General features: G+C 44.0%; 2 protein-coding genes across 2 annotated transcripts in view; both read left to right on the top strand.

Annotated features, from left to right (window-relative positions):
• Positions 1 to 25,856, top strand: part of LOC139055689 (uncharacterized) — a 62,152-nt gene that overhangs the window by 3,256 nt on the left and 33,040 nt on the right. The window lies entirely within an intron of this gene.
• Positions 12,322 to 17,135, top strand: LOC135918279 (uncharacterized). The gene is made up of 6 exons (XM_070532829.1): positions 12,322 to 12,392; positions 13,536 to 13,657; positions 14,374 to 14,533; positions 14,615 to 14,827; positions 16,169 to 16,249; positions 17,124 to 17,135. Exons 3-6 carry the CDS (start codon positions 14,516 to 14,518, stop codon positions 17,127 to 17,129), a joined length of 318 nt encoding a protein of 105 aa, XP_070388930.1. The 5' UTR covers positions 12,322 to 12,392; positions 13,536 to 13,657; positions 14,374 to 14,515; the 3' UTR covers positions 17,130 to 17,135.

Genomic DNA, 25,856 nt, shown 5'->3' with positions numbered 1-25,856 from the left:
CGGGCACTTCTACATTCATCATTCCACCAGGGAACACGCCTTTCAGGTGAACCACCATTTGTTTGCGGAATACATTTTTCTGCAACATCAAAAATAAAAGCGGTAAAATATGCGACAGCTTCATCTATACTAAAATTGTTTATAAAATTGAGTGGTAAAGGAGTGGATTCTTTAAAATGCCCCCAGTCAGCCGATTCTGATTTCCAAATGGGAAACCGGGGGTGTTGTCATGCTGCATTAGTGATAATAAAGTTATAGGGAAGTGGTCACTTCCAAAAGGATTCTTGATCACATTCCATTCAAGATGACGCAGAAGGAAAGCAGAACCTATTGCTAGGTCTATGGATGAATATGAATTATGTTGAAGGCTGTATTATGTTGCTTCGTTCTTATTAAATAGGCAGGCACTAGAGGTCAGAATAAAATTTTCAATGAGTTGGCACCTTGCGTCGCAGTGCTCGTCTCTCCACAACGGGTTGTCGGCATTAAAATCACCCACAAGTACGTAGGGTTCCGGGAGCTGATTTATCAGGTTATAGAGATCGGTTTCTTGGACGTGGTAGCTCGGAGGTATATAAATATAAGAGATGGTTATCAACTTATTGAAAATAATACCCCTAATTGACACTGCCTCTAGGGGCGTCTGTTAGGCTACCTGGCGAAAAGCTACGGACTTGCCTGCAAGGATTGCTACACCGCCGGGCGAGGTGTATCGCGGTCCTTGCGGAAAATGGTGTACTGTCGGAGGAAGTTTGCGTGTTTCGATTTAAAGTGTGTTTCCTGTAAACACAGCACTTTTGGATTGTATTTGTGGATGAGTTCTTGTACGTCATGAAGGTTCGTCATCAAGTAAATTCGTGCTGTGTCTACGCAAACGGAAGTGATGACTTAGTTTACAAAGCTCTTTCCAGGCCCTGTAACGGGGATGTGGCCCTTTTCGGAGCGTTCCAGAGAACCTCGCTGCCGCTTTGGCGCTTGGTGCGCCTTGAGGATAGGTGTAGTGTCCATTGCCTCTTGTGAGGCGCCGGACACGTGCTCTTGCGAGCGAGAAGTTACCAGGAAAGATCCTGCCTCGGAGGGCAAGACCCCTACGGCCACCATCCCGGAGGTCGATGGGTCTCCCTGAGGGATTTGGCTGCGCCAGCCATTGCCAGCGCTGCAAGGGGCCGGGGAGGTTGGGGCAGCCTCGGCTGCGCCCACCTTCCGGGTCGAAGGTCCCTTCTGCTGGGTTGGCGGAGCAGCGCTAGCTGCAACCACCATGGGGGCAGATGGCGTAACTGCCGACTCAATGCTTGTGGGTCGGACAGGCGCCGGACGCCGGTGTGACGTTGCCCCCTGACGCGTCACATCAGCAAAGGTTTTCTTGGGCAGGTATGAAACCCGCCTGCGTGCCTTCTTGAAACTTATGTTTTCCTTGACTTTGATTGTAACAATTTCCTTTTCTTTTATCCAGGATGTTCATGACCGCGAGTACGCGGCGTGCTCCCTATCACAATTTACACAGTGGAGAGCGTTTCCACAAGCTTCAGTGGTGTGCGCGTGGCCACTGCATTTCGCACATGTTTGGCGGCCCCGGCAGCTCTGCGAACTGTGACCGAAGCGCTGGCATTTGAAACATCGGAGTGGATTGGGCACGTAAGGCCTGACACGCAGCTTTATGTACCCGGACTCGATTGTTTCGGGCATCACAGTTGAGATGAAGATGAGAATTAGGTGTTTGGTCGCAATTTCTTTACCATCGCGCCTCATCTTTATTCTTTTCACATTAACAACATTTTGCTCATTGAAGCCCTCTAGGAGCTCTGCCTCCGTCATCTGAAGGAGGTCATCATCTGAGACAACGCTGCGTGTAGTGTTCATAGTGCGGTGCGGAGTCACTGTCACTTGAAAGTCCCCAAAAGAGACCAGATTGGGTAACTTTTCTTATTGTTTCAGATCACGGAGCTCCAAAAGGAGATCTCCGCTTGCCATCCTTGATGCCTTGTAACCTGGACCAACAGCCTCAGTTAGACTTCGAAACAAGAAATGGGGAGATTGCGCGTACTTGTTTGTCTGACTTTTCCGAATGAATGGCGTGAAATCGTGGGAAGTTGGGGCTTTGTCGTCCAAAAAACTGAAATACATCTTCGGTGCACCCTGTTTTCTGAGGGCGATCTGGGAGGGGAGGGAAGGAACTAGCCATACAATAATGTAATTTTGTAATGTAATAATGTAATGTAATAGAATAATGAACTGAAAATCATGAATTCAGTTTTCTTGAGGATTGATAATTTTATGATTGGAAGAACAGCCTGCAACAATATGGTCAAGCTTGTTGTTTAGTTTAAGGATTCAGGCTAAAGAAGTGTCACGCAACGAGATAGTTCTATCATCTGCGTATAGTACACAATGTGCCGATTTGAGACACGTGGGTAAATCATTATTATAAAAGGACCTAGCATGGAACCTAGTGGTACACCTTGGTTAAAAACTTTGGTATCAAAATGAGCAGATCCCATAAAAAAGCTTGTTCTCTATTATGCAGGCAACTTTTTAGGAGTTTTGCTACTGGACCAGTAATTCCCATGGCTCCTAGCTTAGTAAAAAAGTATGTTATTATTATTCGTATCAAAAGCTTTATAGAAGACCAAGAATACCGAACCAACGATGTTACCTGTATCAATCGGTTAACGAATGTAGTCGGTTAGGGATACTAAAGCTAAGCTAGTCGAACTGCCAGTGCGAAAACCAAATTAAGAAATTCCAACAAATTAAATTTTTTAAAATAAATATTTAGGTGCTTAGAAAATACCTTCCTAACAACTTTAGTAATCGACGATAGAATAGAAGTAGGATGGCAGCTGAACACATCCATTTTATCCCCTTTCTTATGTACAAGAATAATGTTAGCCCATTTAAACGAAGTGGGAAAAATACCACATTTACAAATAATAATAATTATAATAGAAAGTGTATCAGAAATACGTGGTGCAACAATCTTTAGATGGAATACAGAAATGTCATCTAAGCCAAGGCTAGTATTCTTTAGAGCTATTACCATGGAACATACCTAATCTGCAGGTATGGGAAAGATAAAAAAGAGATACTGCAGTGATTAATGGGATAAGTAGTAGTCATATACCGACAGCTGTATATGTTGTAGAAGTACTCACTGAAAATTTTTGCTATGCTAGAAGAATCAGTATGAGTTTTACTGTAATTTATTTTATCAGCAGTATTACCGGAGTTAGGCATGTACATGAACGCATTAAAAAGTCGCCATTGTTTTCTGCGATTGTTCTGGAGTTATGCAAGTGCATTTTTGTAATACTGTCGTTTAGACTTCTTTAGGAAGTTATTCAGAATCTCTTTTTATAATGCAAGTAAGGTTTTGTGAGTCACTAATGTTTGTAAAACATGGTTGTAGCCAAAAAAGGTACCTATACACGATAAATACCTAAAATACTGAAGTAATAGATTTTAAAGGACCAGATATGTACTTTAAAACATTCCAGCTATTACACTTCTCAATAAAACTAGGTGATCGCATAAGTTGAAGGTCGCGAGCTCTGCAGGAACAATGAAAGTAACCAAAAAGTACGTTGTTACCGATAGTCGCCATCTACGCAATTGCGCTTCTTCTGGCGGTGACACCTCAGGTATTTGCCGGGAATGTAACTTTGTCACGACGCATGAACGACGTGTTCTTGCGAAGCATCGCTTGTGCTAGGTGCCTATGCCTGGCTTGAAATCACAAAAGGAAAGTGAAACATATTGTTTCTGTATTTCCCACTCTTCAGGGTCGATCGCCAAGGGGGAGTTTAGGAGTCCAAGGAGTGGAGTCAGGCGTATGTACCGGTAACATCAGTTAGCTTGTGGAGCACAAAAGAGATGGTGCTACTGGCCATATAATGAGTGGACGATGCCTTCTGGGTGCAGCCGAGTGCCGTCAAAGCGTAGCCGGGTTGTCTCAATCACCGCACTAAATGGGACGACTCTATTGAATGTACAGCATAACGTATTGCACATATAAAGAAAAGCTAGGCGTGGCGAATACAGTGTGAGTACCGAGTTATTTCTAATAGTTGAATCGTTGAATCACTATTTTTAGAGAGAACTAGTGATAATTTATTAGAGAAGCAGACAGGTCGGCCTGAATTAGTATGCTCTTGCCTTTTACTCTGCACAGGGAAAAAGGAAAAGCGGACAAAAAATATTGATGAAAGATGATGAGGATAGAAGGAAAAGAAACCGATATACAACAACGCAGTAGCTCTGTTGTCGTGTGTGATAGGTTGTGTAAACACGCTAAGGGATGGATGTGTGGCACGTAGAGCAGGCGCGAGTTATGTGTTCGCTTTCTGTTACCACAAATTGTGCTGATCCTCGCCGCCGCCGAAGCTATTAATGGTTGGCATTCTTGGAATAAACGCTTTTTTGCTCATGCGTGGCTGCAGCTCACACGTCAGTTTAGTAAATTGGCCACGAGACGAATTCCAACGCGTGCGTGGGCGAGTTCTTTTTTTTTTCGGAAACTCGGCCTTCAGGAGCCAAATTCCAGAGTTTAAGCCTAATGAAAATTCGTCGTCGGTAGCTTATGTGGAGCGCGTGGAGCTGTCTTTCAGGCTAACAACCTTACAATGGCTGAGGATAAGCGAGCTCTGTTGCTCAGTTGCTGTGGGCCAGAAACGTACTGTCTGATAGCAACTCTCGTCAGGCATTTGTGACCGCCGAATTATCATCATCATCATCAGCCTGGTTATGCCCACTGCAGGGCAAAGGCCTCTCCCATACTTCTCCAACAACCCCGGTCATGTACTAATTGTGGCCATGCCGTCCCTGCAAACTTCTAAATCTCATCGGCCCACCTAACTTTCTGCCGCCTCCTGCTACGCTTCCCTTCCCTTGGGATCCAGTCCGTAACCCTTAATAACCATCCGTTATCTTCCCTCCTCATTACATGTCCTGCCCATGCCCATTTCTTTTTCTTGATTTCAACTAAGATGTCATTAACTCGCGTTTGTTCCCTCACCCAATCTGCTCATTTCTTATCCCTTAACGTTACACCTGACATTCTTCTTTCCATAGCTCGTTGCGTCGTCCTCAATTTGAGTAGAACCCTTTTCGTAAGCCTCCACGCTTCTGCCCCGTAGGTGAGTACTGGTAAGACAGAGCTATTATATACTTTTCTCTTGAGGGATAATGGCAACCTGCTGTTCATGATCTGAGGATGCCTGCCAAACGCACCCCAGCCCATTCTTATTCTTCTGACCACCGAATGTGGAGTACCAAGTCTTCGCCGACAGAGTAAAGATCACATCAACATGAAGCCGTGAGGCAGTACGTGAGGTAAGTGTTTTCCAAGAGAGACCGTGAAGGGCGCGGCTATGTCACGGCTTTGCGCAAATTGTCCGAGAGCTGTGAATTCGTTGGTACAAAGTTTCCAGAAGAGGAAATGTCACGTGATCGTTTGGTTTTGAGAATTTTTTGACAATGTTGTCCTACAACGATTGCTACCTGAAAAGAACCTAACGTTCGAGACGTCATACGAGTTAGCAGTCACAGTGCAAACGGCTGCCAAGCAGCAATATGTAATGAGAAGCAAGGCGCTGGAGCACGAATTCCAAAAAGAGTTGACCGCGAAAGTCAAGCCAGCAAGAAAAAAAGCAGAAAGGCAGTGGTGTTGTTTTGCTCTCTGGGAACGCATACAGCGCATGGCATTGCCGATTCAGAGATTCTATGTGATTAAGCTACGGAGGATACGGGCACCTAGCGAAATTATTTCAAAGAAAGCGAGGAGAATCGGAACATCAGCTGGGTGAAATGACAAACTCTGTGAAGAGCGAGTACGATGGCGTTCAGTATTAGCCAAATAATAAGCGGGACGCCAAAGTACGTTATTGCTGTAGAAATTGGCGATGAAATCGTGCCTATGGAAGATTCTATAGCGGTCATATCAATCATTACTGTCGACTTTCACAAACTGCATGTTGTGAAGCGGTTCAAGCTGGTAGATAGCGACACGCAACTAATGACCAGATAAACGAAATGTTTAGGTGTGTTGGAAAAAGCATTCCTGTCTTCGAATTTCAAGCGTAAACAATTTCAATTGTTACTACTCGTGGTGAAGAACGGTGGGAACACTCTGCTGGGCCGCAATTGGTTCCAGCCGTTAGGTATCAGCATAACGGGTCTTGATTGCGTTAATATGAAACCTCAAGCAATTGTGAAAATGTTTCCAGGTGTGTTGGGCGAGACATTTCCAGGCGCTACCCTGTCACGTTTCCACACCGAACTCAAGGACGGTGCGCAGCACAGGTTCCCGCACGTCCGCAGCATCCCCTTTGTCATGAAGGAGGTAGTCGTGCCTGAGGTAAACCAATTGATGAAAGTGGGAATTCGGCAACCCGCGCTGCTTTCGAACTATGCAACGCCAATTGACGTGATGCGGAAAAAGGACCACTACCTAAGAATATGCGGTGATTATAGAAGCACTTTGAACCACTTTGTCAAGAGTAACGTATACCCGCTACCAAGAAATAAATACCTTTTTGCTAAATTAGCAAAGGGGCGAGGTTTTTGAAAGTTGGATTTGACGCAGTCGTATCAGAAACTTTTGGTCGATGAAGAAACCACGGAGTTGCTCACGGCAAAAAAATGTGCAAGAGCTGCACAAGGTTTGTCCGTTACCGATTGGTGTGTTTGTTATGGACGGAGTATTTCGCAGAACCATGGACATGGTACTGGCCTGGGTGCAGAAAGTAGCCGTATACCTGGACCACATATTCATTGCGAGGGACTCTCTCGAGGAACATTATTTTTATGCTCGCCGAAGTCCGACGTTCGCTTTCCAAATCGGGGCTCACTGTTCAAGCGGGAAAGTGCAAGTTTTTTAAGGAGAGCCCTGACTTTTGCGATCATCAGATTACCACTAAAATATCTTCTCCTCGAAGGTCATGGTCGACGCCATCTACCAGACCCCTGCCCCGAAGAACAAGGACGTACCACAAGCCTTTTTGGGTTTGATCAAGTTGTACGAGAGTCGCAATGTCCAGTGCAGCGATATTATTTTTGCTCATTTCGGGAATGCGGCAGGGCTTAAAGTCTCCCTTCAGTGGAAGGGCGCCCACATAGCGTACGGACTGGTTTAGCGTGCGCACGCTCGCAGTGTATATATATTGTAACGCCGCATCGGTGGAGCGTGGATGAGAAGGAAGAAGCGGCGCCAGGTTTTTGTGTGATCGGCTGTTTCGGACCATCCCATGTCTACTCTATCCTTTTCACTGTAAATAAATTCATTCTACATCCGTAGCAAGTGGTGGAAGTGCGGGGCAATGGACAACCTGACAACCCAGTCCTAAAAGATCTTCGAAGAAGCAGACGCTTCGCTGGACTGCCACCAGAGCCAACAAGCATGGCCGACGCCCAAGCAGGCCGATCAACGAACACAATCGAAGAAGGCATCATTCAAGCCAGCCAGAGACCAAGGCAACCTTGCTACTGAGCGCCGGAATCACTCATATTCTCAGCTATAACAATTGAAGACGAGGATGACTGGCCGAGACATTACGAAAGACTAAGCCGGTATAACGGATGGAGTAGGTCAGCGCAGCTTGTGACCGTTGCATATTTTCTCGCCGGTAGCGCTCTACTGTGGCTTCACAATCACGAACGCGTGCTCACCACTAGGGAAACATTTGCCCAGGAATTGAAAGCCTGCTTTGGCGACTGCAATTGGAAGTGGTACACACGTTCTCGCGCAGAGTGGAATTGCCTGGTGAGAGGTGTACCACATATAGTGAAGAAATGTTGAAGCTATGCGGAATTGTAAACGCGAATATGTCGGAGGAAGGCAAAGTAGGAAATCTGTTAAAAGGCATCGCTGAAGACACCTACAACTATTTAATTGTGAAAGAAAACCTGAACACTCCTTCCGAATTGAGGCAGCAGTGTCGCGCTTTTGAAGCTCTAAAGACCCGAAGGATCTTACCGAAGTTCGGGCGCTTGGACAACATCACCAAAGTTACAAGTATGGACGTCGCTGCCTGCGATGACACCGCCTCGATCGTGACTCATATGGTTCAAGAAGAGTTAGCACCACTTCAGGGAGTAGGCGCTACTTATCAGTGCGTGTTTGAAGAAGGCATTTTCGAATCACCGTCCCGGTCACGAGAACATCGGATCGAGCGCCGAGCACCTTATGAAGAACCACACATAAATAACCAGAGCTTTCGGTTTCTTCCGGCGAATCTCAGTCACCACCAGTCCTCACCTACTAAGTCGCGACACTACGGAGCACTACCCAACACTAGGACGTGTTCCTGCGGAATAGCCGATGCCACGACATGCTCCCGCGCAATCATTTCGGCGCCATGCGTAGCTGCTCTATTTACCTTCAACCGCTACCTACCTGTCTGCTACGCCTGCTGATCCCGAGGACATATTATGCGCTGTTGCCACCGCCGGCCGCAGCAAGCGCCACGGTTTTCGGCGTACAAAGCTCGTGTGCGCGACGAAGCGCCCGCAAAATTTTGAGTCCATCCTCTGCGACAACAGTTGTCGCACCAAACGCGCGATGTGTCGCCTCTCTACGAGCGCAGCATTACACCACCGCCGACCCGACTGCGCCGATCGCAATCCCCACGCCGGTGCCAATTGCCTTCCTAGTCGCAGCTGGGAAACTATCTGGTATGGCCGATGGAGGCGCTGTCGTGGGACGGTGAGACTCTCCAATTCGGCCGTATGTTGTTATGCTGAAGAACAAGGTGTGCGTGCGTATAGAGGGTGTAAATAGTACTGCTCTTGTCGATGCCAGAATGGACCGCGACGAGGTGTGTTCTTGGTCGAACGCGTCTATCTGTATTGTCTGGTTTCTGGCAAAATCTAGGGAATTTCCTGGGGTCTCGACTCCCGGTCTTGTCGCCATGGAGGCGGAGCCTTCCAAAGGCCCTGCCAGCGAGAAGTCACCAAGGCCGTCCTTTGCGTAGAAGAGATCTACACCAAATCATCTACACCAAACCTGGGTGACCGAGCACGCCCGTGAGGCGGCGGCGAGGCAAGTCTTCGACGTCGCCTCATGGGAGGTTTAGGCCTGGCTATCATAGACTGCTGGTTCTTTAATAAACGTTTATTCCTCCCCCTACTGATGGAAATGAACCTCGAAGCTGTGGTAGATGCGGAGAGAGGTTGACCATCCTCCACGTCCATAGAGGAGTGTCGGGAAGCCGAAGCTAAGAGAAAGAAACATTTTCCTCTGGCATACCGGTATTGTGTCCCACTTCACCCGGCAATGTTTACCAGAGTACAGTCCTCAGCTTCTCGAATGATGTTGTCCTACATGTTATTAGTGCCGTACATTCGTAGCACTTCCTTTGTTCAGAGGAGGCCACTGCAATAGCAGTATTGTATAGCACATGCCTCCAGGCCCTTGTGTCTCAAGAGCTCAAGCAAGGCAGTGGGGCTGTAGTCAATTTTAGCATCTTTTTTTGTATATTGTATCATTCTTTCACAGTGCATCTTAATGCTCATAGTACACGTAAATTCTCATTCCTCATGCCATAAACTTAATTACACATTTAATTTAGGCTCTTTAGAGCGACCATTTTTAAGGCCCCTTTACAGCCATGTCACATCAACTTCATAGGACTTATAACTACACTGCGAAGTCATTACCACGGGCATGGCGTTCTTTGGCCATACCTGACCCTTGAGCCATTAAACATCCAACATTCATTCACTCAACTTATTAGGGTGTAAACTACGCTGACGTTCATCATGGCTGCCTGCATGAAATCCTTTGTAAATGCAGCATGACCTCCGGCCTCTCCTTCAAGCATTCAGGCGGAGTCCTCTCTTTTCCAGCCCCAAGTTTTGCACTTTCAATGAAAGACCCGGCCGCAGCAAAAACTGCCGTCATAGGGAAGCTTCCTGAAAAAAGTCGGCCTGCCTGGAAAACAAACGCATTGTATGATATGCGGGCACTAGTTCCAGAGCACAGATTCCAAGCGCTGCCATGCAAGACACTTTTCTCACTCTTCCAGTGGGCAGGATCCAAAGGGCTCTTGGCAATGTGTAAAGAAACTTATTTCTGCAGTTTTACGTTCGAAAACCATGATCTGATTGTGTGGCATGCTGTGGTGGGAGCCATTGGATTATTTTGAATGCCGGGGCTTCTTTGTATGAGGCTATGTGCACATACACAAGTGCCTTCACATTCCACCCTAAGGAAATGCAGTTGCCTTGGCCAGGAATCGGACCCACAACCTCACGCTTAGTAGAGCGACGCCAGAGCCACTGAGCCACCGTGGCATGCGGCAGGTGGGAAAGATATATCACAGCTTCTCGCTTTGAAACTGAAATTGTGTTGTGATTATGTAGGTTGTGGGTACTTTCCACGTTGCCAAGAAGGGACTCCTGCCTTTCGATTATGCCCACTGGAAGTGTTATGCATGACTGTGCATAGAATCTGGGCTCTGGAAGTAATGCTGACATCTCGTACAATACATTTCATTGCCAGGTAGGCCACCTTTTCTTCAGTGGGCCTCCTTTTTGTGGTTTTCGTTGCTGCGGCCGAGTATCTCTCGCAAAGAGCTAAACTTGCTGCTGGAAGGGGAAAGGCCCAGCCTGAACGCTGGAAGGAAATGCCAAAGGTTTCATACAACCTCAAATATTTCATACAACCGCAAAAAGGTTGCAGGTAGACACGTTGACCTTCTAGCTTCTTCAGACCCTAATAAGTTGCAAGAGCTCTGCTCCCCGGTGCATGCTGAAAGCAAATGAAAATGTAAGATAATTATGGAGAAACAGCACAAATGACGGGATGGGTGAAAAACGAACAGGACAATATGCTGTCCAGCACCTGGCCGTTTTACGAGTGCCGTCATCTGCACGTTTTTGTCATAATGTACTTAAACTAACAAGCCCAGCTAAGGACACTTGCGCAATGTAGAACAACATGGGCGTCCCTTCATAACCCGATCATGCAACAAAGTTTACATTGGCAGGACAGAACTATGCGCAATGTATCTTAAGCAGGACGCTGGAATAGCAAGGAAGAGAATAGGTATGCGTATTCTGCCATGTACATTGCATGTGAATGCGAGTGACGAATTCAGTAGGCAAATTGTAGGCAGAAGCAAACACGCATGTGACAGTGCGCATTGGAGGCATTCTTTAACAAAAATTATGCTTCTGTTTGCGGCAAAATGAAGCATCCACAAGCCTGCACCATTCCGAGTGCGATCTTTAGAATAGTACTTTTTCAACACTTTTTTTTTGTCGTCACATATTTTGCTCGAGTGCATGCTCACGAGGGCATCTCATCAAATGGTACGTTTGTTTGTTCCCGTGCTTGATATACTTTATTGTCTGTCTGTATGTTTCCTGCACTAAACTTCCAAAAAATATTACCTATGTATTCCAATAAAAGAATCGCCTATAACACCACGATCGCAGGTATGCATAAATTTCCTAATAATATACGATTAAATTTATTTGCATGTTTTTCATTAGCTGTAGAGAACGAATCTTGAAGACTGACTACCAGTTGGCTACCCCGTCTTTTATTCACTATAGAAAAATTCTAAAATTCGTCTTGCTGTTCTATAGCTGGGGGTATTTTATCTACTATTGCAGGGTTGTGGTTGTTTTGGACGTTGAAGCAGCACAAATGCCGTTGAAACTAGCACCTGCACTTACGCCATCTTTCACTCCCATCAATACCTTGGACATCGAAATTGCTGTTGAGAAACTTCGTGCTGGGATGCACTTTGAAAAGAGGCAGCGACTCATAGGGTGGTTGTTTCACGACCTCTGATCATACAGAATGTGAGAGGCAGTTTATATACTTTTGCCCACCTCGTTTTTACAATGCTGTTATCTTGTTGCACTAGATGGCCTTACTACAGTAAACTTGCAATAATACGAACTTGGATATTTCATACTCTCAGTTATTCAAACGAATATTGTATTTACGTTTGACCCACTATGTGTCTATGCTTTTAATGTACTTAAAAGTCGCTTCATTCAAACTGCCGCATTTGGTTAATTCTGCTAGTTCAAACTTATTTTTCTTGTGCGCTCTTCAGCTGAACATTTGACCGCATATATCTTTCAAACAGCTGAAACTGAAGCCGATTGCCTGCTTGCAGTTGTCAAAGCTGTCAAAACCATGAGGAGAAAATGAATGGTTGCCCTTGCTGGAATAGAAAACTTAGTTTTCAAGTCACAAGCATCTAGAAACCAGTCAACAATTTACAGTTGATTTGAAACATGCAAATAAATTACTGCTTCATTACAGTATAGGCTAATACGTTTCCCCAAGTCATGTTCATGCTTGCATCTGATAATTCAAATGAAATTCTGGGGTCCGCTCGAATAAGAATTATCTGGTCTACGGTATGGTGCTAAACAAGGTGAGCCTCTTGTTTCATTTTTTGTAGTACACACTGTTTCTTAGCATGTATGTGTGAAAAGTATTGTAAATGCAAGCATGCAATGTTGCTTATTCAGTTTTGGCCAACGTGTAAGAATTGTAAACTTACAGCTAAGAGAAGTATGCTTGCATGAGCATGCAAGTTCACATACAGCCTGTTCCTACTTAGGGACTATCTAAAACAGCACAAAAGATAATCATGATTCATTTAACTGATTTTGATCATTAGGTATCAGCTGTGATGTAAAAGTTAACAGCACAGTTAAGAAAAGTTCATGAAAGAACTTAAGGTATTTTAGGTTACACGTTCCTTGCATTTGTATGCACATCCTTGGATTGTGCCACATAAGTGCAATTGACATAGCCCGGTCACGTAAGCAAATTTATTGACACTTCGAGCGAGAACACCTCGCTGAGTGTCGCTTCGGTGGTATGGTACTAGAAATCAAAATTAATTCGTCATTCGGGATTGATCCCAATGACAATCTACGAAGCCGTGGGGCGTCCAAAATGAACATTTCCAGATTGATTTGGCTTTGCTTTTCAAGTTTATTCATCAATGATGTCAGATTTACAAGAATTGTATGCAAAATGAGCACTACACTCGCTTTATCGCAAGGGAGCTCGTAAAATTTTAAATCATGGAAAAAAATTATCTTACAATTAGTGCAGACTCTTCAATGAGCATTTATTTATTTTAGAGCACAAAACCACAAGCTGAGTTTAAAAAGTGACTTTTTCACAAAGTAAAAAGGTATGGCACTAATATTCTCAATTTTAGTGCGTAATAGGAGCAACAGGTGCTCAGGCAATTGAGCGTTCCCCTTTAAAGTTTCGTAGCCAGCAAGTCAATCTTTGTCTTTAACGCACAAAAATCAGTCCTGTAACATTTTAAACTTCTGGTATTGCTCCCACTACCTCAATTGGGTCAGAAATTTGTGTTTATGAGAAATGCCCATAACCTTATTCAGTAGGTACACTTGGTTTTACTGATTATTACAGTGCCTCTCTTTGTGTTACTTGCCGTAATTGCACTATTAGTAGAGAATGTGTACACTTTTTTATTTTGAATTTTATTCCACATGACTCGTGGACCTCTGTGGTAACACTGATTTTTGTTTAGGCATCCGGGAAAGCTGCACGAGGAAGAAAGCAAACCGCTTGTAGCAAAATACCCCAGTTTGGCTGACAGCACTGAAACACGATTTATAAGCATTACTACTTTTTACGAATTGCTGATTTCCAGTAAGTAATATCCGCAGCAGTTCATCCTTTGATAATAATTTTTTTCATCTACAGCAAAATAAAGTAAGATAGATGGAGCAGGTTATGTTTATGACAAAATTTTAATTTCATGCGCGATGTGCCTGTAGTACTGCCACAGTGCTTTTGTTAGCGACACAGCACTTGATCTCTTTGAAAAATTACAGCTTATCAATGACTGCTGTGCCGTATTCCTTCATTTGCTGCATTTGGTACTGCACAGAAGTATGCCTTGGCCAAATGGATTTAGCGCGTAGCTTTAATTCTCCCATAACTGCCGCGATTACTAGCAGGTGCATTCACATGTAGGCTTTTGATTAGCTAGCATGTGCACTGCCAGCAGTGAACATGACTGGTAATAAGGTCTGTCTTGTTCATCTCATGCACGTAATGTAAACACCTGAGAGAGTACTTGCATGTTACGTTGACCCGTAGCACCTTGCACATGCTCTAAGCACTCTGAACACTAATTTGCATATTTTATAGTTTTGATGCATGCTCTAGAATACTCCAGTAAGCAAAACGTTATTGAAAGCAGCACAGTGCCTCTAAAAAATGAATTTTGTCTCACGTTTCAGAATGTTCCAAGGCAATGCTATAAACTGACAGATCTGCCAGTTTCTAGCTCTGCTTTGCAGTAATAACCAAAACATATTAGTAACAATATTTGAGATGTAATAAAATGCTGACATTTGAAGCTTTCAGGATTCTTGGAGGGAATCGTTGCGCTTCAAGGCGAAGTATGAAACGAGAAAGATAAAGATACAGCGTGGGGAAATTGTGCCTACCAAAAGGACTCGCAAAAGTACATTGACCAGTGGCGAGACAACGACAAAAAAAATGAATATACCTACTGCTGTAAGTATCAGTTGCCTGGCGTTGGCAGGTAAGACATCATTTAATTTAAAAGGTGTCTGGTACATTTTTTTTCTTTCATAGGTTATTGAAGCGTGGGATGGCGATGATCAGAGCAGCATCAGAAGCCACATCGCTTCCATGAAAAAGGAGCTTCTGAAACCAAGGGCTAACTTTTCATATGTCAAAGAGTGCATGTTACGGACATTCAGAACTCGACGGGACTGGAATGAAAATGAGTGCCCATCAATCCAGGCTATCAGAGATGAATATCCAGCTCTAAATTTAGGCGCCATGGTAATTACTACTGTGTTTTTTTAAATGTCTTGTTGTACGCTCGGTTACCAAATACATTTCCCGTATTGCATGGGGGTGCAGCATACCTCTATACGCATTGTGGCCAGATTCATGGAATCTCCTACAGTGTTGCAGAATGAGGCGAAATAACGCACAGTCATAAAAACAGCTCTAATGGCACATGTTAAGTTTTAAAAATCTGGGCATGCAATGATTGTCTTTTAATATTTAAGTTTCACCTTAGCGCCAGTGTGTAATGTGGAAGTTTTACATGTTCACCATAACTGTCTCTGAATAGGTTTAAGTCACAGCGGCCTTATGTTTTGTTTAGTAGGCATAATAGTATTTGGTCTGTACATTTCGCGTTCATTGTGCTTCCATCGATCTTTCATTAACAAATTCTGTGTTTAGCAGTTGCGCGAATGCACCAATTTCTAGCGTTCTGCAACACTGCAGTAATTGGATTGGCTACGCACATGGCTTGCTGGAATATGAACACAAGCTAGCCTTCTCGAGGTTAAATGGCTATGTGCCCTGTGCTACGTCACAGCTACTTTGGGTAGCCGAACATGGTTTATCACAGAAGTTTCGTGACAATAAAAACTATTCCAAGGACTCATGTACGCTGTTCACTGCTTGGATCTTGCGATCCATTAGATAGAAACCAAGAACATGGTGTGCTTTGATATAGGGCATCCATAAAATTTCCCCATTATTCATTGTCATGTTAGTGGTTCGCAGAAAAGGCACTGAGAAAATCTTTCTCCTATACTTTGCACGACATATTTGTGATATGGAATGCGACGGCTCCTTGCAATGCATGGTTATGTCATGACCAGTCCTTGTACATGCAATGGACTCCTGGTCTACGCAATGTTTAAGTGTAACTATCAAAAGAGAAACTAAAGCTGCTGCCTGCCTCATTGCTTTATTGTATAGCCTTTTCTTTAATTTTGAGAGCTGCTAGGGTATTTTGTGGCATTATATTATTTTAGGATATTTCAGGTGAACGGTATTATTCAAGTAGCATATCCCCCAATTTTCAGCATATAAAGGCTAAGTTGACCCACTTGTTAGATAGCAGATAACACATTCCTAGTAGTTCTTGCAGCATGCATTTATTTTCATCACGGTTACTTTTGTGCTTTCGAGTTGTAGCTCAAGGCTTGCAATATAAGTTGCGCTAACTGCTTTGGGCAAAATACACTGCTCGTACAGCCAGAGAATTTGAAAACAAGTGGGCTGTGAGACGAGTGACTGCAACGTTTAATTTCCTTTGCTTAAGAGCAAAGCGCTAGTGTAAGGACTGACCATTTTGTCGTTTATTTTTCCTCCATTAAGCTTCACAACGAGTTTATGCTGCAAACAGGTGTTGACCTGAGTACAACACTGCGACCCCTACTGCGTGCTGTTGCAAAGAAGGTAATTGAAAGAGCCCAGAAGAAACTGCATCTTGAGGCATTTCCTGCGGACTTTAACAATCGCTTGGAGGCTGCCACCGAAGACAAAAGAAATAGTTGAGAGGCTGTACTGCATGATAATTCGAAATCACTAATATATTTTTGTCATGATGATCATGCTGAGGGTAGTGTACTTAATGAGTAAACTGAAGTAAACGTATGACGAATGTCATCCGTATGGGAATAGTATAGACATAGAACATGATAGCTTATGTAGTGGATCCAACTACTCACTGGAGGAGCCATACTTGCCGGTCATACAGAGATCGTTTGCACTCCAAAGAGTCCTGTGGTTGTGAAGAAACTGCTTACTTGATCTTAATGCTCCATTAGTGCTTCTAACAAACAACTCTTCATAACCTGCCATGTAATGATGACGGAAACTCGCTAGCATAAAGAATGCTAGGATGTCCACATCTTTTTATAGTAATTGCGAAAATTCCTGTTTTATTAGAAAGATATTTGAAAAATATACTTTCAAACTATATTTTCTTCTGGGGCTACACTACTCATTTTCATCTCGGTCTCAGAAAATACTATTCGCACACTCCCGCTGTTTAAGCATCTTTTCCAAGCATCTCCAACTAGGCGCTTTGGGTATAAACATTTCAAAGGCCAAATTTGCAACAAAACAGAAAGGGATTCTTGAAATTGGTTCTTTTTAATTAGTTGTTTGAAGTATTGGCATACGAATCCTAGACAGTCATGCATATAAGGTGCAATGTATCATTTGTGTCGCCTAATAATGTTGTAGCTACTTATACTGGCGGGGCGACAGTTTATTGCTTTTGTGCTACCCTGTTTGACCTGCTTACATTCAGATCTTTTCCTTCCAGATTTGATTTGCTGCCCTGTCTCGTTAACGAGCGCAAGGAAGCGTTTTGGACAATTGTAAGTGCACGTGAACTGTAAGCAGTAGGTGTAGTGAGCTGTGGGATAAACCACGCCACATTAGCACGGTTATGACTCAGGCTCAGGCTCAATTCACTACTTTATGGCAAGTATTAGCACCCTTAAGTGGAGCTGAAGGCTATTTAAATTACCTCCAAGATTGGCTGTTTCCTAGTCTTGTTTATGTATAGCTAGTGACAGGTCAAGACAGTAGCAAGGGCTCCTCAGAGAAAAAATGTTCATGTGTGTCAGTGACTTGCTTGAGGGGAAGCCCTATTCTGAACATCCTGTTTAAATACTTGGGAAGGGAAAAAGTTGTGCGTGGCAACCACTGCTCCAATGTTAGTAAGGTTTGCTACATTGAAAAGAAAAAGTGAAAATCTAGCGACTAAGCGATTATCGTCTTTTGGTTGTTTATTTACTTTATACTTACTCTCCACAAGTTTAACTGGACAGCACTGCTAAACATAATGGTAAAGACAGAAAATGATAGGACATGTGCTGTACTCACAAACAAACCTATTGAAGGGAAGCCTTATGTATATCTAAATGGATCAGTATGAAAGAAAAAGATTGCACATGTAGATGTAGAAAGCCGGGTGAGAAGAAAAAAGGGGAACTGAGTATGTGAAACAAGACAAATGTAAAAAGAAAAGAAATGAGGAGACAGGTTAAATAGAGAAAAGAACACATAATGTCACGCTACATTATAACTTGCGTGACCAAGGTAGTCAATTTCCTTGGATGAAAGGGTCACTAAAGTCTGGCTAATGCATGATTCCTTTAATCTGTACAGATGGAATGTTTCAATTATTTATCTTGTTAGCTTATGGCGAATACGTGAGAGGATAATAGTGTAATTGAAGATTGGGTTACGGCGGCATGAATTACAGTGACTTTACAAATGGTAAGGCAGTGCGGACAAAGGGAATAATTGGTGGTGGTCTGGCCACTCTACAATTAAGGGACACTAACAGCAGATTTACCACTCAATCCTCCCTCGCACTGTCAAAAGATCTGCCTCCTCAGCTGGCAGCATCACTGGGTTACCATCGTCGGTACCTCTATAACTTGCACGCAACAATGTAAGCATGATGAAGCATGTCGGTGGCGTTGCCTCTACAGCGTGACATGGTCAGAGGGAACATGCAAGCACCCACCGTGGTTTCTCAGTGGCTATGGTGTTGACTTGCTGAGCACGAGGTCGCGGCATAGAATCACGGCGATGGCGGCCGCATTTCGATGGGGTTCAAATGTGAAAACAACCGTGTACATAGATTTAGGTGCACATTGAAGAACACTGGGTAGTCGATAATTTCCGGAGACCTCCACTATGGCGTGCCTCATAATCAGACAGTGGTTTTGGAACGTAGAACCCCATGATTGAATTTAACATGCAAGCAATGCTCATATCACGCCTGAACATTCGTACCATCATAAACAATACGTACGTTTTTAAGCGGATAAATGTTGGGTGCTTCAATGTAAGAGTGAAAATCGTGATGTAAAGGCACCTTCAACCACGCAGGAGCCTGTATAACAGAGCCTATAATGGCGGCCTTTGCTGCGGCTGCTGCACTGCCCACAGGGCAAACTCTGGGAGCTGGCATCTGTAGCCAAAGACAGTGACCAAAATTTTGGAAATAAACACGTCTTATACAAGAAAAATATAGTGCACAGCAAACTAGTCGGACATATGGCATTGGGACACATTCGCACCCTTTTCAGCTGAACTCGGCATGCTCAAGAGATTTTATTTGAACGAAGGCCAATGCAGTAATAATTCAACAGATGTTCTTGAGCCTTGTCAGAATTAGTTGTTGCCATACCTAAAATGCTGCAGTTTTTATAAAAATGATGAGCTCAGGCTTGTTTCACCTTGCACATATATTGACATGTCAGTTCATTTACTTGCCAGGGTATCTTCACTTATTCCTATTTCTTTTAAAATCAGTGCATCTAACAAGTTGTTTCCCTCGGTATTTGCAAACTTTTTCTTCGCAGGGCAGGAGCACTGCGCACAGAGTGCCTACCGTGATATGCAGTGTTTTTGAATGGGATTCGAAACCCCTTACCATCTGTCTTGAGGATATTGTATTTAAAGAGAAAACGCTGCCAGAAGCCCTGTCAACATTGTTCACCCTTTATTGGGCGTTCGACATCGTGTTTGCAAAAGGGGTGCACAAAACCCTGGAAGTCATCCCTATACTTTTGGATGTACCAAGCAACGCGGACATTTCACCACTAGCACGTGCTGCGTACACAGTGTTAAAAGCATGCTTCAATTAGGAATTAACCATGTCATTGCATACATTCATATTTGTATAAGTGTCTTCTGTTAAAGACATAAGTATTGCTTTATTTACCTATTTGTTGGCCACGCGCGCATTTTATTCAGGCTCTTTTATTCTTTTAGCCTGTCTTGTATGTTATGTAATAATAAAACATATTTCATTGCATATTTCATAATAGTCACTTCTTGCCTCCTATTTCCGGTGCCTGCCTAATTAGCAGAACACTTTGGAGATATTCATAGTACATTTTAATATGGAAATTGCATTGCAGTTCAACGTATACGAAGCATGCCGAGGGACAAAATGGCAAGTTTAGTCCACCAGGTGTAATTCCTAAACTTCATCCCTGGGGATGAACAAATCATCCCAAATCGACCATCCTCGCTGTTGATCTGCGTGGTCTAACCGTTCAACTCGTGAGGTGCAACGGCATTGTGACTAAGGGTGAAACCTGGTACCGTTAGTACATTGAGACTATCGTTTAGACATGGCCCCGTTAGTCCCAAAAGGGATTAATGGCTGTGGCAACTCATTTAGTCCCTTAAGGGATGAACCACACACCCGTTTGATTCTCTTTTGCCTTAGAGTGCATTACGTGTTCGTGCACCCGACGGCTACGCGATGCACCAGCGTTCTTTCAGCAGCTGAAATCACGAGCGGCAAAGAGTGAACGCACGCCGAGAGAGACGTCCGTTGATTTACAAATGACGAGTGAGCAATGCGCCTGGCTTGCGCAACATGGCGCGACTGAGAGAAGAGCAGTTGCGTGCGGTTCTTCAATATGCTCCGTATCAGCCTCGTTACCGCTTCGCCGCCAGACGCACGAGTCGTCTGTATAGGCGCTACTTAACACCTGCTAATAATAAACACGGCGATTACCAGCCTGTTGCTTTGCCAAGATAACTTTGAGAGTATACGCTAGGCATTTAGAGTCAATTCAGCCCGACTGAACTTTCATTGCAGTTAGCCTTTGATTTGAACCACTGGTTTCTGTTTCGCTACGACATGACCAAGCCCGTCTTTGTACTCTCTGCGGCAGGCCTGACCCCAGGATGCACTCTCTAACAAGACCAATGAAGTCGTGGACGCAATTCTACCGTCCTTTATGAAACTCGCCGCAACAGACAAGTTTGCTTGTTTACTTGTGAACACTTCATGCGTCTAAAGTGTAGTTTTGGAAGTAAAAAAAATACTGTCGTTGTTCGGTGTCATCTATCCAGCTCCCATCATGCCTTCATTCGTGTGATTAGCTCCTGCTCTTACTATCGAAAAGAGCCGAAACACACGAAGTTTTAACATCGCATTATTCAGAGCCTAGCACGTCAACGCTCTGTTGAAAGCAAGTTCACGAGAATCTCCCCTCTCCTTTTTTTTTTCTCTTTTGGCACGAGCATAAAGTGGCAGTCTCTTTTCCAGCACAGCACTTCCCGTTCACCTCCTGAGACGACCTAGGAGGAAAGTAAATATACATCAGAAAAAATAGGCAAAATATTCCAGCACAGAACTCATAGATTTCATTACATATATGAAATCAGCGCATAAGATTAGTTACAGCTTGAGTTAATCAAATGTGTAGAATAAATAATGTTTATTAAAAATCAAGGATTACCGCACACCAAAGCACAATACAGTAGGCTTTACACAACAACGACGCAAGCCCGAATTTGGCCTAATTTCCGGAAGTAGAAAGCGAAAATAGTGACGTCACTATGACGTCGTACACAAGAATGTGGCGTGATATTTAACCAGCTAAATACTGGAAAAATGCTTACTCCTAGTTCGGTTCGTGCGATGCGTTCATTTAAAGTTAACCTAAGAACACCAAAGGCGATATGACAGTGCCAATAAGAGATACCTGAGTCCAATATTTTACGCTACCTTTTGTTTTTTTTCTATGAGTCATAAGTGCAGAAAAGCTACGCATGTAAGGAGTCGCGACGTAGCCACAAAGCTACAGCCTTGAAATTGTAGGTTTGAAATACTTGAAATCAAATGTTAGCTTATTATTTATATATATATGAGCAATTCATGGCTCTAACTTTTTGGTCCCATCATGGCCTCTTTATCGATTTCAATATTCTCGTTTCGTTGCTAATCATTGTTTTTTTTAATGTAAGCTTGGTCAGTTGACCTGCCTGTAACCACCCTATTAGAAAGCTTCAGCTCGGTACCGCCGATTTAAGCACACGGAAACAAGGAAATCGGTTTTCTTGGCAATCATGGCTCCAGGTACATGAGAATGCTTCATTTAAAAAACGGAGACCTGTTTTTGCTGATGGAAGCAAATCTGTGATTTGGCAGTTGATTGTACTATAAGAAGTTTAAAATTACAAAATTTAAAAAACGAGACTATGAGGTTCATAAATCTGTAATTCAGCAATAAAAAAGAGATCCCATTACTGAAAACTGCGCCTGATAGTACAATTAAATGTGTCAAAACTGATGTAATATTCACCTCTCTCAAGTACACCAGCGATATGTGAGTACAACTTTGGCAAACCTTGGTAAATATCGTAAATAGCCTTAAAGGGGCCTCGAATAACTTTTCATCGAAGTGGCGAAAGACATGTGAAGTCAAAAGAGTTTGTTTCAGAAATAGCTTGAAGTAAAATATAGTTCAATGTGTCCAGCAGAAACGGAGTTATGGGCAATCACAAATGGCCTCCGCGAAGCTTTCCACTCCTTCTTCAAACATGTGCGAAGCGAATACTACGGTGCAGCGGGGCGTTCCCACAACGCTAAACCTTATAAAAGGCATCGTGGCCAGCACTTCAAATTTGGTTTTGGTAGCTTGGTCTTGGATGTTAACGACGACCCCGCTTCCTATTTGCTTCCTGCGGCGCGCCAAACGCGACTGCCCTCAGCGACGCGATGTGCACTTAACCAGTGTACTCGTCGTGGCAACCCGCGGGGGCCATGGTATCTATGCTACGAGGTGACCGCAGCTACATGCAACCATACTGCGCATGCGCTGCGTTATAACTTCATGCCCGACAAGGCTGCGTGCGTGCCCTCATATGCAGCTGTCAGACCCTGCTACGTGCTGCGGGCCCGCTTTGTCCTTCGCTATTCTGACCGGCAGACATCGGCAACATCCGACTCGGGCATTTTACGGAGCGCTATCATTCGGTCTGCCAGGGCATTGACCCGGAGCCGCCATCAGTGAGTGCACGCTGGCAAGCGTGAGCACGGTATCACCTTAAGTTTCGCGTGGACCGAGGCTAGTTGAGCGCTTAAAACTAGGCATAATTAACGAGATGACCAGACGGCTACGGCACTGACAAGTAGCATGGTCAAGGTTTATTTCCTACGCGGGCAGCCCACACTGAGCGCGAGCAGACGATAGATAGTCGGCTTCTTCAGGAAGTACCTAATTATTATCGAAATCCGAAAGCACATTGTTCGCTTACTTCAGCCTGTTTAATCAAGTTCGTCACTAAATACACGGAGCAACAGTAAAAAGATGTGCAGTAATCCAAGCACCTTTCTTCACTGACGTCATCTACTGGCCAGCAGCAGCCGAGCATAATAATCCGCTTTATTACGAAATGAAGCGTCCAGAAGCGAGCGAGGAGCGGGCTTGTGTTAAATTGGGCTCAGTGGGCTCGGCGAGGCGACGGGGATCATGGCTCCAATGCAACGTTTCCTGCTTTTTGTCCAAGTTACCCTATTCGCCACTGCCGGTACGTCGGCATTCTCAAGCACGTGTCGCCACTTTGGATCGGACGACAGCAAAGATGGCTCCATCAGTGAAAGCTGCCCTTTATCGGACACGGACTTGCAGCCCGACATGCGCAGTGTACCACTTCAAGAATTTCCTGCGACAGTGACGTCACCAGCATAGCCTATAAAAGACTGTCCTGAGCGATACTTCGGCAGTGGGCTTGGCAAGGCTACGGGTATCATGTCTCCAGTGCAATGTTTCCTGCTTTCTGTCCAGGTTGCCCTGTTCGCCCTTGCCGGTACGTCGACATTGAATGAATGAATGTGTGGTTTTTATTGGCGCAAGGGCCAGGTATGGCCAAAGAGCGCCATGCAAGTGTTGGTGATTTCGCAATGGAGTGATGGGCTCTATGAAGTTGATGTCACGTGGCTGTAAAGGGGCCTAAAATATAGTTACTGTAAAGTGTGTAAAATGTACGTGTAATAAAATTATGGCGATGACAAATGACGTGCACTATGAGCATTAAGGTGCATGGCAAAAATGATACGATATTAACAAATTCATAAATTTCTACAATTGACTAGAGCACCATGGCCTCGTTAGAGCCCTTGCGACACAAGAGCCTGGAGCCATGTGCTATAAAGACAAATATCACAGCGGCTTCCTCTGGAAAGAGGATGCGCTACGAATTTATTGGGCTCATAACATGTAGGACTACCTCATTTATAAAATTGAGGACTACTTTGGTGTTGAAAAATGGTTCCTTACCAGGAAACATAGCTGGGTGAAGAGGTATGCAATGACCATATGCAAGAGGAAAATGTTTCTTTCAGATTTGGCTTTGCGACAATTCAACAGGACGTGGAGCATGGTGAGCCTCTCACCACATCGACCACAGTTTGGCGGTTCATTTTCAGCAAGCAGAAAATTGTGTGTACCAAATGTGTGCCCTATTCTGAGGCGGCAGAATAAGACATCTGTTCACCGTGATTTTGTTGACGAGGGCCAAAAACCTAATTGTGGCTTTATAACGTGCAGTTTATTGTTTATTTCTGTGTTCCACATGCGTTGCTAGTGTTGTCGAAGTTCCTTACGCAGGGAAGGCTTCAGATCTGTGACAGGGACAGCAGCTATAGGAAAAGTGTTTAGTGATGTGAATGATGTGGTCATTTTATCAGTCATTACATTACCCTCGATACCTCTATGGCCAGGTACCAAGCATATTACTACGTGTCTATGTGATACATAAATATTGCATAAGAGCTAGTAAAGTTCAATGAAAACAGGATTTGTATGCTTTTGTAAGGAACTTAACGCTTTTAGTAGACCTAATGAGTCTGTAAATACTATTGCTCTGTCGAGTTTTAATTTAGTTATATGTTTTACTGCAGATAGTACTGCATAGGATTCTCCAGTGAAGATACTTGTTAAAGGATTCAACACGTCAGATTCAGAAAATGAGGGACCAACTGCAGCAAAGCATACGCCAGAACGTCATTTTCACGTGTCTGTGTAAAATTTGCTGCAGGTGTACTTCAATTGAAGTTCACGGAAATGCAGAGCCATTTCAACCCAGCAGCGTGCTTTGTGACCTCTGCCAAGGATATGTCACAGTCTATCACCTGCCACTCCCAGGGTGGTAATAGCTTAGCTGGAGGCATTAGGCGATGTTCGACAACTGGAACATCCATTTCCCCACTAAGTTCTCTTGCACGCAGTGAGAAAGGATGTCTCATAGAGGGTCTATTGCGAAAAAGTGATTCACACGTGAAGTCATTAGCAGTTGTGAAACACAGTTTATCCTTATTTGAGCGAACTTTAGGAAAATAGTTAAAGCTGATGTACGTTCTCTGAAAATGGAGGGACCACTGATCTGACTCGATATATAGACTTTCAACAGGGCTTATTCCAAATGCGTCATTGGCCAGGCGGATACCGAGACGGTGAACAGGGTCCAACATCTTTAGCGCACACGGGGCGGCAGAGTGATAAACCAATAAACCAGGGCACCGTAGTCAAGTCGTGATCGAACTAGGCTCCTGCAAATATTCAATAAATACTGTCTGTCGCTCCCCCACGTCGTGTGGGATAGGATTTTAAGCCAATTCATTGTTTTTAGACATTTTGCTTTAAGACATTTTATATGTGAGATGAATGTAAGCCTCGAGTCAAGTATTACACCTAGGAATTTGTGTTCATTGCTCACAGGTATTTGTTGTCCGCCCATTTCTACGCAAGGATCTGGGACCAGACCTCTCTTTCTTGTTAAGAGGACACAAGAAATTTTGTGGGGGTTTATTTTAAATCCATTTTCGTCTGTCACTTGGACACCTTGTTTAAGCCCTGCTGTACCGGTCTTTCCCACACTGTAAGGGTGCAGGATTTGAAACCTATCTGTATATCGTCTACGTTGACGGAATAAAAAATGGCCGGTGGCAGTGAAGGACGAAGTGGGTTCATTTTTACGATAAAGAAAGTGCAACTGAGTACTCCTCCCTGGGGTACACCTGTTTCTTGTACAAAAGGCCGCGACAGTACGTTGCCGATTTTTACGCGGAAGATACGATTCGACAAATAGGTTTCAATTATGTTCAGCATATTTCCACGGATGCCCATTTCCGACAGGTCTCACAAGATCCCGTAACGCCATGCCGTGTCATACGCTTTTTCCATGTCAAGGGATATCGATAGGAAATACTGTTTATGTATAAATGCATCGC

The sequence above is a fragment of the Dermacentor albipictus genome, chromosome 2 (assembly GCF_038994185.2).
Source record: "Dermacentor albipictus isolate Rhodes 1998 colony chromosome 2, USDA_Dalb.pri_finalv2, whole genome shotgun sequence".
Lineage (NCBI taxonomy): Eukaryota > Metazoa > Arthropoda > Arachnida > Ixodida > Ixodidae > Dermacentor > Dermacentor albipictus.
This window is presented reverse-complemented; position numbering and strand designations above follow the sequence as displayed.

Excerpts from the sequence above, each read along its gene's own strand:
- LOC135918279 (XM_070532829.1), top strand. Across the intron at positions 14,828-16,168 it reads CTCTAAATTTAGGCGCCATG|CTTCACAACGAGTTTATGCT; the intron begins GTAATTACTACT and ends TCCTCCATTAAG.